Source organism: Gymnogyps californianus, chromosome 22, assembly GCF_018139145.2.
Source record: "Gymnogyps californianus isolate 813 chromosome 22, ASM1813914v2, whole genome shotgun sequence".
NCBI classification, from domain to species: Eukaryota; Metazoa; Chordata; class Aves; order Accipitriformes; family Cathartidae; genus Gymnogyps; species Gymnogyps californianus.
Genome location: NC_059492.1, coordinates 5,029,686 through 5,045,503, shown reverse-complemented (window position 1 = coordinate 5,045,503; position 15,818 = coordinate 5,029,686). Strand labels below are relative to the sequence as shown.

The window sequence follows — 15,818 nt, the reverse complement described above, 5'->3', positions numbered from 1 at the left end:
GACAGGGGGATGCAGAGAGGGAAGGGATGAAGGGCTGGGATGGAGGGAAGGGATGGGGTGAGGGGATGAGAGATAGGGGAACGAGGGATAAAGATGAGGGATGGGAGAACGGAGGCATGAGGGGATGAGGGATGGGGGAACGGAGGGATGAGGGGATGAGGAATGGGGATGAAGGATGGGGATGAGGGATGGGGGAATGGAGGGATGAGGGATGGGAGAATGAGGGATGAGGATGGGAGGATAGGGGAATGGAGGGATGAGGGGATGAGGGATGAGGGGATGAGGGATGGGGGAATGGAGGGATGAGGGGATGAGGGATGGGGATGAAGGATGGGGATGAGGGATGGAGGAATGGGGGACAGAGGAGACGTGGAGGAAGGATGGGGCCGGAGGGGTGGGAGGACGGAGGGAAGGGCTGGGGCTGGAGGAAGGGCCGGGGCAGGAGGAGGAGGAGGAGGAGGAAGAGGCCGCTGTCCCAGGGAGGCGGGGAGCGGGGCGGGCCGCGCCGCGGCCCTCCCGGGGCGGGGCGCTGCCGGTACAAGGCCCGCGCGGGCGGCACCGCAGCCCCATTCATCGCGCACGGCATGGCCGGGGGCGGCGGCGCGGAGCGGACTCGGGCCGGGGGGCTCCTGCCGCCCGTCTGCCGCCAGCCCCGCCGAAGGGTAAGCTCCGGGCCGCGGCGGGACCGGGCTCCGGGGGAGGGGGTCGGGATGAGACGGGAGGGGTCGGGTCGGGGGCGACGCTTCCCGGTCGCGCTAACGCCGAGCCCGGTTGCAGGAGAGTCGGGAGCGGCTGTCGGTGTGCAGCAAGCTGTGCTACGCCGTCGGGGGGGCCCCTTACCAGATCACGGGCTGCGCTCTCGGCTTCTTTCTCCAGATCTACCTCCTGGACGTAGCGCAGGTACGGCTAGGGCCGGGGGGGACGACCGGGGCTGGGGGGGGCCCGGAGCCCCCGGTGCGGGGGGTGCCCAGTGCCGCTTTGCTCCGCGGACGGGCGCGCCCGGGGCTTGCCAGTGCCCCGACACCCCCCCTCGCTGGAAGCGGTGCGCCCCGCTGGCGGGGTGTGTGTGGGTGGGGGGGTATCGGTCACGTAGGAGTCGCGGTCCTGCGTGGGTGTCGCTCCGAGGGCTGTGGGTTTCCACCGGGCCGGCCCCACACACGTGGAGCCGTCCGGCCGCTCCGTGCATCGGGTTCCCCAAGGCGATCAACGGGCTCGTGGTGTCTGTCCTGCGGGATGCAGGATCCATCCCACGAACCCGCAGCGTTCCGGGTCGGTGTGAAATAGGGAGGGAAGCCACGGGGAGAAGTGCCCGTGGGGCACCCTTGTGCCGGCTGCAGGGTGGGTTTTGGGGCGCTCCGCTCTGAGATGCGGGAGTTTGGTGTAGAAAGACTGTGATGGGGCAGCGCTGGGAGGGACTGGATCATAGTGCCTCAAATCCCACTGAACGAGGGGGAGAGGCCAAGGGACCTGTCCCCTGCTCCCAAATGGTGACGGGGTCGCAGTACAGTTGGGAAGGTCCTGAGGAGCTCAGGAAGGGCAGCCGGGGGCACGGGGGTTTGCATGTCCTGACGCAAGATCTTCTCCTGGCAGCTGGACCCTTTCTATGCCTCCATCATCCTATTTGTGGGGCGAGCCTGGGATGCCATCACAGACCCCATGGTGGGCTTCTTCATCAGCAAAACATCATGGACCCGCTTCGGCCGCCTGATGCCCTGGTAAGAGCCACCTGTAGCACCCTGCATCCCTGCCTGATGTGTTGCAGTGCTTGCAGTCAGCTTTGGGTGTCCCTTGGCATGAGGTTTGCAGGGCAGGACATGCTGATGCCCTCTCTCACTCAGGTGAGATGCCAAGCGCCCCAAAAAGCCCAAGGTGCTGCCAACAGCTGGGGCTTCAAGTCCCTGTGCCTTGGGACTCTGGTCCCAAGCCGTCCTTGTATGAGCTGGGCCTGGCTGTCCTCCGTGTCACTGCGCCTGCAGCAGCTCCAGCCGCCCTGAGAGCTGCCCCGATGCCACGCTCCGATGCTGGACTTTGTTCCTGCGGCTGTTGCTGAGCCCTGGCTGGTGGCAGGGCCACGTTGCCAGCAGAGCAGGTGGCATCACACGCATAGGGAGGAGGGACGGGGGTGTGTGCGGTCAATGCCTGGTGGTGGGGTGCTGACTGACAGTCACGAGGACGTTCTTCTGGCAGGAAAACATCTGTCATGGATCTGGGTGTCTGCACGTGGGTGCTTCCGCTGCCCTTGGGAGCAGGGTGCTGAGCGAAAGGGTGCGGAAGGCAGTTAGAGCAGATGCGATGGGGTTTGCAAAGCCCTAAAGGACTTGTGCCTGCAGCCAGGGCAGACTTAGGACATCCGTAAACACCTGCCCATGTGCGGGACACGGAGCGTTGCAGGGTGCTCATGCCTCAGTGTGGACATGGTGGCATGTCCTGTGCTAAAATAACCCACGTCCTGGGCGCCTGCAGGATTGCTGAAATACAATGCAGCAAAGAGGGTGGGCACGGGGGGAGTGGAATTAGAGGGATGCAGTCCTTTCCCCCACAGATTATACCCTCTGCTTCCGGGCTTTCCTGGAATAGCTCTGGGCAGTGGCAGTCGGCTGTTGTTAAAGCCAGGCTCCATGCATGGCCTGAAATAATTTCTCTGCAGCTGCACGTGTGGCAGGGTCTGGGGTCTGGAGATTAGAGCAAGGCTGCCTGCGCGGAGCCGCCTGGGCTTGCAGGCAGGGCTGCGTGGGATAGCCGGGCATGCTCGGATGGCTGCCGCGGCTCCGCTCTCTGTAATTTCACATCCTCGAGGCAGGGGGTGGGGATGGAGCGGCTGCATTCCTCCAAACAGCTCCTGCTTCGTTAAAATTAGCCAGAGCTTTCGACTTGTGCTGGGCCCCTCAGCAGTGCCGGGGCAGCCGGCTGCGAGGAGCTTGCTGCTCTTGTACGTGGCTCGAGGGCAACCCGCTGAGTCCAATTTGGATGGAGTGGAGCTGAGTTTAAACCTCCCGAACTCAGGGTTTGTCAGCCACGGTGGGGCTGGCTGTGTGGGGCCGCACAGCCCCACGCTGGTGTGGCTGCAAAGCTGCTTGCTGCTGCCTCAGTTTCCCTGTGTACAAAGCTAGGAGCTGCAGGCGCTGCGGGGTGGTCTGAGAGGCTGCTACCTGAGCCCAACACTCAGCACCCATGAGGTGGCCCTGTGTAACCCCCCTGTGTGCGAGGGTTTACTGCTCAAAGTTTCTGCCGGGATCTGAAGGGTCTGATCTGCGAGGCCAAGCCCCAGCCGGCTGCCGGCAGCTCTAGCTCAAAGCTTGGGGCTGCTCCGGCTCCTCGGAAGGGAGAGGAGACCTTCCCCGAGGGCCGTCACGTCTCTCCCTTTCAGTTCTTTCTTTCTGAAATGCTTTTTGGCATGTTTTGTCCTAGCAGCTTGTCCACTGGCTGCCTCCTCCTCTCCCCTGGTCTCGGGGACCCTGCTCTGTCCCCAGCCCTGAGCAGGTCCCCGCTTCCTTGACCATCCCAGACTTCCCGGTGACTAAACTCTTCCTTGATGTGTTGGTGACCAAAAAGCCCCGGCTTTGACCTTCCTTCTCCGGGGCAGCAGCCGTTTGCAAACGGTTAACCGCCGGGCTGGGAAGGGGTGTGCGAGCCGTGGCACAAAGGAACACACCATCGTGCCGTGGCCAATGAGCGGGCGAGCGCGTCACGGCGGCCTCCTCCAAGCGTCTTAATCACCTCGGCCTCGGTCAGGGGTAACTCTCAGTCATTTGTCTGCCACTGCCAGGAGCTGCCAGTCAGCCCTGGCCAGGGCTCAGCACTCTCGTCCCAGTCTTGGGGTGGGCTCGCGGGGGATTGACACATCTGACGCGCACCCACGGCGAGCATGACGTGGTTCCCGCCGCGCGGCTACAGTGACTCATTCAAAATTTCCCTTGGCTCCACGTATGCATGCGGTGATAAGCATGCAGGAGAGGAGGGGCTGGAGCTGGCTCTCCCCTTTTCTCCCCCAACCGGGGTGACGTGCGCATGGAAAAATGTGCATGTGTTGGGTCCTGTGCAATGCCTCTGCCGGCTCTCCATCCATGGAGATTTGGTTCCTCGCTTTTCCCTTCCCCCCCAACTTTTAAATTTAAACTTTGCGTCCCGTACGTCAGTCCGGATGGAAAGATCTCGCTGTACCCTGGCAATGGAGTGGCGGAGGGCCAGCCCTGACCGTGCGTGGCTCTGCCCAGTGTCCAGTTCTGCTGGCTTCATTCCAGGACACAGCCTCCGTCCAGTAGTTTGCGGAATGCAGGGTTCTTGCAAATCCCCAGCAAAATCAGTCTCCTAAACAGATGTGTATGTAACCTCAACACCTGGCTCGCATCCCTCCAGGAGGAGGAATTCCTCCTGTGCCTTTCCAAGTAACGGGGGGACCTGGATGCTTGCGGTGTCCTCGGGCTGCTGGTGCAGGGTAGAGCTGTTCCCTGTCTGGGTTGCAGCAGGACAAGGGTTGTGAGATGCGCTGGATGAAGTGGAGAGATGCTCTGGGTGGCTTCCCGCTGCGATCACCCTCGCTGGCTGGTCCTGCTGGGACTGCTGCCAAGGCCCAGCGCTTGAGCAATCCCCTCTGATCTTCTGTTGCGCTTTGCATCCCGTGTCTCTGTGCCCACGGCCCCTGGAAGCTAGGCAGGGGTGGAGGAAGGCGCCAGCCTGCTGCTGGCTGGTGGTTTGCCCCATCCCTGCCTGCAGAACGGAGGTGACCCTGGGACCCAGGGCTTGAGGGGAGCTGGCAGCAAAGCCAAGCTGGTGAGAGGCATTTGGCTGCTGGTCCCGCGGGCTGTGCTGCCTGACTGCTGCCAGCCCTTGCCGGGACGAGGGAGGTGATTACATCCCGCTGAACACACAGCAGTGCTGCCCGGGGGAGAGGTCGGGGCCGGGGATGGAAGTCAAAGGCAGCAGCAGATCAATCACTTCTGTTGAAGCAGGGATGTCTGTTTTTGCAATTAAAGCTCTTCCCTGGAAGTCTGAGCCAGCACTTCGCCTTCCCAACCCTGTGAGACCTGAGCTGCTACCTTCAGCCTGGTCTAAATCGCCTCCGTGGCAACCACCTCCTGTCCAAGTGTTGGAGCAGGGTGGGCCACCCCGGGGCAGCTCAGGAGCCCCCAAAATCAGATGCCTGAACCCCACTGGATGTGTGACAGCGGGGAGAGCCGGTCTGGTGGGGTTACCCAGGCTCTGTGTGCTTGCGAGGCTAATACTGTGTTTTCCCAAAGGATCATCTTCTCCACCCCGTTTGCCGTCATCTCCTACTTCCTCATCTGGTTTGTGCCAGACATCTCCAGAGGCCAAGTGATGTGGTACCTCGTCTTCTACTGCATCTTCCAGACCCTTGTGACGGTGAGTTGGGCTCTGCCACACCAGGGCTGGTGGGTGAGGGATGGAGAGGACGAATCCCTGCCTTCACCTCGCTGAGCTACACAGAGAGGCAGGTCCTCATCCCCAAGCTAATTCTCCTCGTGCCGTTGCAGTGCTTCCACGTGCCCTACTCAGCGCTGACCATGTTCATCAGCAGGGAGCAGAGTGAGCGGGACTCGGCCACTGCCTACCGTAAGAGTATTTCCTTCCCTTCCTCGCCATGGCCAGGGGCAGCTGGTGCTCAGCTCTTTTGCTGCAGCTCTCGCTGGGGCACGATCCTCCTCTAGATGCCTTGCTGGAAGGGCTCATTGGATCACACCCCACCCCAAGGGTAGTGTGATGAACATCATTCAGGGCTTGAACTGCAGCTGGTCGAGCTCTTCCTGTTCCTCTTCCCCAGCTCCTCCAGCAGACATCCTTGTGTAGTCCGGTGAGAGCTGGGCTGATGGGGAGGTGGTCGCTGTTATGGCCAAGTGCCTGGAGCAGATGATGGGGGATCTGAGCACCTGAGTCTTTCCTTCTGCTCTGTCGTACAGTAGTGGGAGCAGCATGACCAGGTCTTGGCCTCTCTCCCTGCCTCAGTTTCCCTAGCAGACGCTCTCCTTCCCTGTGGCTTTATCACTTGGTGATTTGGAGGGAGCTGTAGGAGAGCTGAGCTGGCTCATTTCTCCTGAAGGGCAATGAATTGCAGCTGGGGAGGCTCCGCTGTGGAGAAGGGTTTTGCACCCATGGGTGCCCAAGGGCTGTGCTCAGTCCTGCTGGCCTCTCCTTCCAGGTATGACAGTGGAAGTGCTGGGCACTGTGCTGGGCACCGCCATCCAGGGCCAGATCGTGGGCAACGTGATTACTCCCTGCATCGAGAGCCCCCTCTTCATTGGCAAGACCAACTCCTCGGTGGCCATGGAGGAGCTAAACATGACCCACGACACTGGGTCGCTCACAGACACGGTAAGCTGGGGGACCTGCTGGCAGCCCCTGCCACACTCTCCTTGCCTTTTTGATCGGGCTGGCTCTTGGGACGAGCCCCCTCCCTCACCGCTCCCCGCTCTTGCACAGAGAAACGCCTACATGATTGCTGCGGGGGTCATCGTGGGACTCTACATCCTCTGCGCCGTGATCCTGTTGGTGGGCGTGCGGGAGAAGAGAGGTGAGGCTTGAGACATGCTGGGATGCTCTGGACTCGTGGAAACACTGTAGCTCCTGCCAGGGGCTCCCCAGGAGCCTGGCTGAGCTCTCAGCCCCTCATTTGTGGGTCAAGCCCCAGAGGAGAGGGGCAGGTAGAGCTGAGGTCTGGGTATGGGGGCCTGGGGAAGGCACTGCAGAAGGGCAGCACTGTGGGCAGGAGGCCAGAGCATCTCCAGGGTACGTTATGGCACAGCCCTGAGGACTTAGCTCTCTGCTCTGCACTGTCAGAGATAACTTTTATCTTGCACAGTTCTGGCTGGCCAAGGTTGCTAGTGCCAGCTAGGGCATCCCAGGGTGAGGAGATATCCAAAGTCCAGTAGCTTCTGTCCTTTCCTCCCTCTGCTTTGTGACCAGCTCTGCTTATCCTGGGCAAATCAGCCAGGCCATCCTCTCCCCTCCGTGGGGCTGAGGGACCCCCTGTGTGAGGGCAGGGTGGTCCCTGCAGGCATTGCCCTGACTCCTTTGGGGTGGGATGCTGTAGGTGGGCAGGGGCTTGTGCAGGGTGCTCAGCAGCAGGCATGAGGCAATGCACTCCTTGCACCCAAGGGTGCTGTTTCAGTGGGTCTAACGATGGGCTGATTTGCTCTGCTCCCCAGAGTCCTCTGAGCTCCAGTCGGATGAGCCTGTCTCCTTCTTCCAGGGGCTGAAGCTGGTGATGAACCATGGTGCCTACATCAAGCTCATCGCCGGCTTCCTCTTCACCTCGCTGGCCTTCATGGTAAGCACAGCTGGGCTTGAAGGATTGGGGAGAGGGAACGGCAGCAGTGCGGCTTGGAGATGGCTGGGGGATGAGCAGCGTAGGGCCCAAATAGGATCCCGGCAGGCTGGGAGCATGTGAGGTGGCAGCTCAATGAGCCGGAGCTGCCCCAGGCAGAGAGGAAGGATGTGGCCTCATGCACTTGGATGGATCGGTGAATGGCCGCTTTCTTCCCCTGCTTGTGCTTTGCGTGCAGCCTTGCGAGGAGGAGTGCATCCCTCTGGGGTGGTTGGGCTGTCTGTCCCCCCCTAACCGCTGTCTGTCCCCTCCGCAGCTGCTGGAGGGTAACTTTGCCCTCTTCTGCACCTACACCCTGGGCTTCCGCAACGAGTTCCAGAACATCCTCCTGGCCATCATGGTGCGTATGGCCCTGTCCTGGAGCCCCTCGGGGCCGGGACCGCAGTGGGATGCATGCTGTGGGATCCCTTGGGTCCTCCCCAGGAGCTGGCATGGGATGGGTGCTCCGTGGGCTGAGGGGAGGGAGGCCGTGGGGCTGCAATGGTCTGCCGTGGGGACAGTGACTGAAGGTCCCCTGGGAGGAGGGGAGGGAGAAGGAGCTGCCAAATGTCCTGCAAAGGCCGGGCGGGTTGGCAGGAACAGCGAGGCCTTTGTTCCCGTGTGAAGGCGGCCAGAGACGGGGGAGACCAGGAGCCGTAGGGGCCTTTTGTCCAAATCCTGCCACTTATCTCCCCGCCTTGAGAAAAGGATCTCAGTGTTTACTGCCAGGAAGATGGAGCAAAACAGCTCCCTGAGAGCCCTTTCCAGCTTGCCTCACCCCTGGGAGCCCTTCCCACCCTCCTTGCTCAATGAGGTGGAGAGGTCCAAGGTGCCAAGGTCCCCACGGAGCCTGGCTCTTGGCCATGCTGTGCGCAGGCAGCGGTGACAAGATCAGGTCCGTTCCTAGCACGGAGGATCAAGTTGGGTCCTCCCTCTGTTTGGGCAGGTATGCCCCGAGGACGGCGGTGCTGGGTGCCAGGGTGCTCTACCCTGGGGGAGGAGGTGGCCCCACACACCCGCTCCAATCGCAAGCTCTCCTTCCTGGGAGCGGAGGCAGGCGAGGGATGGGGTGAGGGCAGGAGCAGGCAGCATGGCTGCATGCCAGCCCTGGGAGTGTGTGGAAATCGGAGGTGCTGGAAAAAGCTGGAAATGTGATGGAGGAGGCTGTGCCCAGGAGCTGCTCCTTGCTGGGAAGAGCTTTTCCCCCAGAGAAGAACCTGGCCAGCAAGTGACACCATGAACCCCTTCTCTTCCCATAGCTCTCGGCCACCTTGACCATTCCCCTCTGGCAGTGGTTCCTTACCCGCTTTGGGAAGAAGACGGCTGTCTATGTGGGCATCTCGGTGAGTGGGTCCCCTCGAGTGCAGAGGTGCATGTGAGGATGGTGTTTCCCACATGGGGTGAGCAGAGCTGTGTCCCCCTGAGAGGGCCTGGAGCTGGGCAGGGGATGATGATGATGATGATTTGGTGCCTGTCCCTCATCCTGCTATTTGTGCTGTCATGGATGTGGCCAAGGCCAGCAGAAATGGGCACTGCGGGGCTCTGGGAGGAAGGCTGCACTGCTGCTTCCCCAGCCGTCCCTGTGGTCGGAGGGCTGGCATGCACGGGAGGGAAGGGGAAAGGCCAAGGAGTCTGGGTCAGGCACTGCTGACACAACCTGGTTTCTGTCCCCTATCCAGTCTGCCATCCCCTTCCTCATCATGGTGGCTGTCCTGGACAGTAACCTCATTGTCACCTACATTGTGGCCATTGCAGCTGGGATCAGCGTCGCAGCCGCCTTCCTCCTGCCCTGGTGAGTGTGAGGTCCTGGTTCTCTCAGCAGTGCATGCTGAGAGCTGGGCAAGGTGCTTCCAGGGCCTGCTGGAGTGGTTAGAAATCCTTGGGAGGCTGCCTTGCAATGTTTTCAGCCCAAGATGGGGCTCTTGCAGGGAAATCCTCTCAGCAGGGAGAGGAGATGCTTTGTTGGCTCAGTCCTAGTGTTCACTATCCCGCTTTCTGCACAGGTCCATGCTCCCAGACGTCATAGACGACTTCAAGCTGCAGCACCCTGACTCCCATGGCCATGAAGCCATCTTCTTCTCCTTCTATGTCTTCTTCACCAAGTTTACCTCTGGGGTCTCCCTGGGCATCTCCACACTCAGCTTAGAGTGAGTTCTTGCATGGGAGCCGAGGGGCAGGGAGGGAGGCAAGTCTTGCACCTCTGCATCCAGGCATTTCTGCTTCCCAAGGACTGGGACGGGGGGGGGGGTCTAAATCCAGTTGTGGCTCCGAACCTCTCCCCACAGGGACAGGTTTGCCTCCTACAAACTCCTTTGCCTGAAGGTCCCTTTCTGTCCGCAGCTTTGCAGGGTACCAGACCCGGGGCTGCTCCCAGCCCAGCAAGGTGAACTTCACCCTGAAGATGCTGGTGTCGGCCGTGCCCGTGGGGCTGATCCTGCTGGGTCTGCTCCTGTTCAAGCTGTACCCCATTGACGAGGAGAAGCGGAGAAAAAACAAGAAAGCCCTGCAGGACTTAAGGTGTGTGTCAGCTTGTGCTATGGAGGTAGCAAGCACAGCATGCCAGCGGGGTGTGTGGGGGCAGGATCAGGCCCAGACGGGTTGGGACGCACTGTGACTTGTGCAGGAATCCTCCAGGACCTGTGGGTGGTGGGGCAAGGGAAGGGCTGGCTTGTTTTCCTTTTCCCAATCCCAGCTTCCAAAGAGATGGCGTGAAGTGTTTGAGATCAACAGGGAACCCGCCCCAGTTGCTAAAGAAAACTCGTTTGGGGACTGCACAAGGCGGTGCCGTCCCTCTCGAGCGCTTCGGAGGCTCCTCTGCTCCAAGGCAGAGGCCTGCTCAGAGGCAGAACTTGCTCCATGGCTCACTCCATGCCTCCTCCCCAACCCTTTGTCCCCAGGGAAGAGAGCAACAGCAGCTCGGAGTCGGACAACACAGAACTGGCCAGCATCGTGTGACCCCGGGCTGGGTCCGTCTGCTCACACCGGGGTCCGTCTGCTCTCCGAAGGACTCGGCCCCTCCGGGGCTGGACCAGCCTCATGCTGCTGTAGGTGTGCCCCATCAAGGAGCGTCTGGGAGAAGCCGTGCAGAGCATCCACCGACTTGAACACGAGATCTGTGCTGGTCTTGTGCCTTCCACGGGATCCACAGAGCGCTGGTAGTGTACATTACACAAATTGACCCTGTGGTACTTGTGTGCCTCATGAGAAACAAGCACTATTCCTTGCTGGGTCCCGGAGAGCAGAAAAGCCCGGAGTGGGATCCTTTTTGTTCCTAACACTCGTGCCCGTTGCCCGTCTGTGCCCAGCCCACGTGGGGCTGACCGCCTGTGGGACTGGGGGTAATGGTTAGTGTACATTACACTGTCTATGTGACCGCGCCAAGGACGTGAGCTCACCTCTGCTGTCTGTACATATGACACTAATTTGGAAGGCTGTTCTTTTTTTATAGATAATTAACTTAATGATGTAAATATGAAACTATTTCCTATTTGTATATATCTGTACAGAAGCTGAACTCGAGGACCTATTAATATTAATTTACATAAAAGTGGGGGAAGTCAGCAGTGTGGGTGTGGAGGATTTTTTTGTTTGGCTGTATCTTTTTTTTTTTTTTGTGGCTGTCAGCAAGCCCAGGGTCCCTTTACATGCCATGGGGTGCAGGATTGACTTCCCTGAGCCGAAGGCGCAGGAATGCCATAATCCAGGCAGGCGGCTGTGGCCGGCAGCCCCTTACCCCCGTGCGGCTCCTTGCTCAGTGCCTGCGCCGCAGCAACCCAACAAAGGCTCTATTATTTTCTCCCTTTCAAGAGGGAACGGGGGTGGAGGGAGGAATGAAATCAAAGTGCTGGCTGCGGAGATTGTGAACCTGGGGCTGGAAACAGCAGAGGCAGCTGGGGAGCGGAGAGAAAGGGAATGCGGGCTGTGGGTGACACTCAACATTTTCTCCCAGGGCAGAGTGCTGTGCAAGTGCTAATCTAAGTGGATATTTATACCTTGCTCTTGCATTCCCCTCTCCGCAGCAGAAGTGGGGAGAGCCCTGCCCTCCCCGCTCAGCAGGAGCACTGCACTCCTGCGGCAGCAAGTGTAATGCAGAGGGGGAAAAGCAGGCTGGAGTAAGCGCAGGGAGGATGCACCGGAGATGAAGCAGCCACCCATACAGTTGGGGCAAATGCCCAGTGTGAGGGGACTGTGCTAGCTCTGCTGCTCCGTCCCCATGGCCGTTGTGCTGGGGGACAGGGCTGTTGCCTTTTGTTAAGCACACTTGTCACACCAAGAAATTTGTGGGGTCAGTGCCTGAGTTGAGAGCGGCCCCTCTGTGCAGGGGGGCTCGGGAGAAGGATGGCTCATCCTTTGTTCCGCATTTGGGTACAAAGGACTGGAATGAGGATGGGGATTTAAAAATAGCCAGAGGGATTAAACCTTAGCTGGGAATGCTTAACTGGGCCCCACTCTGCCACCATGGCACGGATCATGGAAAGAAGCAAAAGGGATGATGCAAGGAGGCTGGGAGCTGGCTCTGTGCTGAGCAGAGGGCAAGAGGCAGCGTTAGCCATGGCCTGGGTGCCCCCTGCTCCCCCAGGGATGGAGCTTGCAGCAAAGGAACAAGGGCAGGATGAAACAAGGGGGACAAAGCCAGTGCGCTCTGAAGCCCCTGTGGCAGGGCAGGTAGGTGCCATGTGCACCCTCTGCGAGAGGAGGAGGGCAGCACTCCAGCCAAGCACAGAGCTCAAGATTGTTGCAAATGTAATGACCCCTGCCCTGTTCCTGGCCGGGTTTGTGAGGAGTCATCCTGGCCATTGCTATGACCTGGCTGCCTCCAGGGGCTGTGGGCAGCGCTGCTGTCTCCAAGGATTTGAAGGATTGCTGCTAGCTTTTCTTCTCAAAGAGTTTCAACAAAAATCAGGGATGTTTTATTCTTTGCCTCTTCTTTTTTGGCTCTGTGGGGTTCATGAGGAGTCTGTTCGGGTTTTTTGCAGCCAGCTCAAGAGACTAAAACCATACTGAGCTTGAACCGGGGCCCAGACATTCCTAGCTGAGCACACCTCTTCTATTTGAGACTTTTAAGAAAATAGATGGGGGGGGGGGGGGGGAGGGAAAAAATGACCATGGGAGTTGATAGCACTGGGCAAAACTCCAGCCTTGAAGCAGAGACCGTGTCTTGCTTCAGTCGTGATTACAGAGAGCTTTCACTCCAAGCATGAAGAAAGCCTCTCTGGCATGGAAAGTCTGCCTGGCCAGAAATGCATGGGGAGATGCTGCCCGCACCTACAGCTGGCCTCGGGCAGCAGCTGTGCTATGGCTTAATCCACACTAACCTTGATGATGAAGCAAATGCACCCGAGCGTCTGAGCAGCACCTCCCTGCAGAGCTGGAGTTACACGGCTGCTGCGTCCTCCGTGCCGGCCGGGCCAGCCACGCGTCGGGGCTGACATACGGGCAGCGCTGGTCCTGTGAAATCAAAGCCAGAACATGGAAAATGCAGGGTGTCAGCTGTGCGCTCAGCACCTGCTGAGCTGATGCCTGTAGCGGCATATGGGCTGGGGCTGTGCTGCCCAGGAACCATATGCGGGTGCTGGGAATCAGCCCCGATTCCCAGCTGATGGGCTTTAAGGGGCTCCCGGGCCAGCGGGGGCAAGGATTACCTGTCTGGTTCCAGGGGCTTGGGGAGCCTTCCCCTGAATTTGGGGGGGTACCGCTGCCCATGCTGGAAGGGAGCAGAGGGTTTCTGTTCTGCTCAGGGAATCAGGTTGTCTGGTCCCTTTTGTTCACGAGGGAAAGAGCCTTTCATTGTACATAGGTGAAGGTGCACGTGAGCAGTGGGGCTCCTAGAAAGAACCCAGCAGGGGCTCGCTCCGTGGGGAGGGAGGCACCCCTTTCTCCACTGACACTCATCAGAGTACGTTAGTGCACCCTGTACCCTTCCCAGGGCTTCTGGTCAAGCTGCAAGGCTCACCTTGAGCCCTGGGGAAACCTGCTGGGTGCCAGCTCCCAGTGCACGTGGCTGAGCCCGGACTGGTGGGCAGCTCTGCCTCTCTTGCAGCACAAAGTTCTCAGAGGGGCATTTCAGGAGGATGCTGCCCTGGCCACACCACAGGGCAGCACCGGGGTGAGCCAGCGATGTGCCATCGGGGCTGGATGTGCCGGGGGGAAGGTGGAGAGGGGTCTGGGAGGTGATGGGGCACAGACAGACATTCACCCCAACTGCAGGGCACTCGTCCTGGCAGGTGACTGCGGAGGGGACGAAACCAAGCAAACATCAGTCATAGCCTCCAAAGGGCAGCACATGAACCTGCAAAATTGGACTTACATCCTCTGTTTGTCACCAAGGGTGGCTTTGCCAAGAGGCAGGTCCCCTCCTGGCTGAGGCAGACGGAGGCAGTGGGAGTGACTGGAGGGATAGTCCCTGAGGTGAGAGCGGGCACGCTGTGTCTGTTTACCCTATGGGGAATAAGTGGAAGTGTGAAAAGTCTCTCCTTGCAGAGAGTGAGGAATAACCCCCCTCCTTATCCCCAGGGAAAGGGCAAAGAGCCTCGGGTTTATCTCACAGCAGGAGAGATTTAGGAAACATTCAAACAGCTGCTGGTGGGGATGGTTTTCCCTTGGCCCCTGGGCTGGAGGGACCCGCATACCCCACGCTGCAGCAGAAATCACCCAGGGCTGGTTTCACGGACACTTCATGCTGAACCAAGCACAGACTCCCACAGAAAAGGGTGTCCGACAGTACCGCCACCCTGCTGTGCTGGTACGGTCTCCGAGGGGCTGGATCAGGGAACAGATCCAGCTGGAAATTAGCTCAGCCTGGGAAGCTCTGGGGAGAAGCAGGATTGCTGGAGCAGGGCTGTGCTCGGGACAGAGGCACTGGCCAGTGTGTCATGGTGAGCAGGTCCATCTCCCTGGCACGCTGATCCCCAGGCGGGCTGGGCTCTGGCACCAGCTTGGGAAGGCAGAGTTAACCCGGGGCCAGCTGCGCAGCCCGAGGGGCGCGGGATGGAGGCATTCCTGGGTACGGCTGTCCCCAGGCGTCACCTTGTCTGTGCCACCCGGCTAAGTTCACTCACTTTGTCTGCAAACAGAGACTGAAGGCTACCGACCTGTTTTGGTGGGCTTTGGTTAATGTTTTGTAAAACCACTGTTTCCAAGGCACTACACTACGTGGCCAGAAACTGATGGGGCAGCGAGATGATTTCCTGCTACCAAGAAACTCCCTTTGTCCGGGAATGAAGCTTTAAATTGCTTTGCTGGGAAATGAAACGCTGCGTGCAGGCCAGTGCTCTAGGCTTAGCCTTAACCAGAGATGGCTCAGGGAGCTCTGAAAGCACAGGACTGCCTTAGCCCCTGCCAGGACTGTGTTTGCTCCTGCGGAGGAGTCGGAGGCTGCTGAGCACCACAAGGACCTGGGCTGGAGCTCGGACAAGCACCCTCCTTGCACCACAACAGAGCAGGGACAAGTGCTCTCCTTCAGCTGCAACAAGCCAAAGGGCGCTGTCTAGGGGACACAAAGGCATTTTAGCCATTTCATGGCTAAAAAAAGAAGCAAATATTCCCATGGTGCTTGGAGGAAAGGGGGACGAGGCACCAACCACCTGGCAGCAGCATGGGGAAGCTGTAAGCTTTTCCCTGGAGACAGGACAGTTACGGCCACAGGCTGGCGTGGTTTATGGGCACCGGGATCCCCCACAGAGCACTGACCTAGTTTACAGTCCTCCTGTATGCAGGCAGCTCTTCTGCGACTCAGCCTTACCAGGAACTTGATCTTTGTTCCTTCAGGAACCACGTTCAGCTGAACAGACGCACCCCAGAAGCAAACATACCGGCCTGGGGCTGGGTTGCGATATCCTCAGTGAGCCACGCTCTTCCTCTCCCCATTCTCTGGTTATTTCTAGTTCCTCTCCCCAGTCTCGCTTCCTCCTCGCGGCTGCAGCCCAGGAGAACAGCTCCTGCCTGTGCTGCCCACCAGGATTACCACTGCCCCTGCACCAGCGAGGCAGGACACGGCTGGTGCTTCACTGCTGTGACCGTCACAGGATGCTATAAAATGTGTCATTGGCTGCACAGAAAAGAGGTGGTTGTATCTTATTTTCTATTTTGCATCATGTCAATGGATCCTAAGGTGTCTGATCATGATGGAGATGACTGCGAGAGGCAGATCAAGTGTTGGCAGGGTGGAAAACGAGGCAAGAAAACCAGAAAACCAGGCAAATGGTGTTGGTGACTGCAGGGAGCTGCTCATCTCCTCTACAGGCTTCAGCCTAACTGGGAAGAACGATGCAAGGGCAGTGGTGCAAGTCCCGCTTGGCTCCGTGTGCTTTGCCAGGGCAGTGGCTGGGAGCCGGGGGGGGCTGCACTGAGGGAAGGGGGCATAGCGAAGACACACAACTCCTACCCGCTGGCTGCTCAGAAAAATCAAACCCTCAAAGGGTTCTGAACGCCTCCCCAGCTCGCAGGGAGCGCGAAGCCGGAGGAGACAACCTCACTAGATGTCAGCAGAGCCACGCTCCCG

The 15,818-nt window shown here is 59.5% G+C and overlaps 1 protein-coding gene across 1 annotated transcript; it reads left to right on the top strand.

Moving 5' to 3' along the window:
• The first annotated feature begins 584 nt into the window (after nt 1–584).
• MFSD2A (MFSD2 lysolipid transporter A, lysophospholipid) lies at nt 585–10,878 on the top strand. Its single transcript, XM_050909808.1, has 14 exons — nt 585–662; nt 778–900; nt 1,591–1,715; nt 5,238–5,361; nt 5,493–5,571; nt 6,155–6,327; nt 6,436–6,526; nt 7,161–7,282; nt 7,596–7,679; nt 8,578–8,661; nt 8,998–9,110; nt 9,322–9,465; nt 9,659–9,835; nt 10,216–10,878. The coding sequence occupies exons 1-14, from the start codon at nt 585–587 to the stop codon at nt 10,271–10,273; spliced, it is 1,575 nt and encodes a 524-aa protein (XP_050765765.1). The 3' UTR covers nt 10,274–10,878.
• Nucleotides 10,879–15,818: the final 4,940 nt, after the last annotated feature.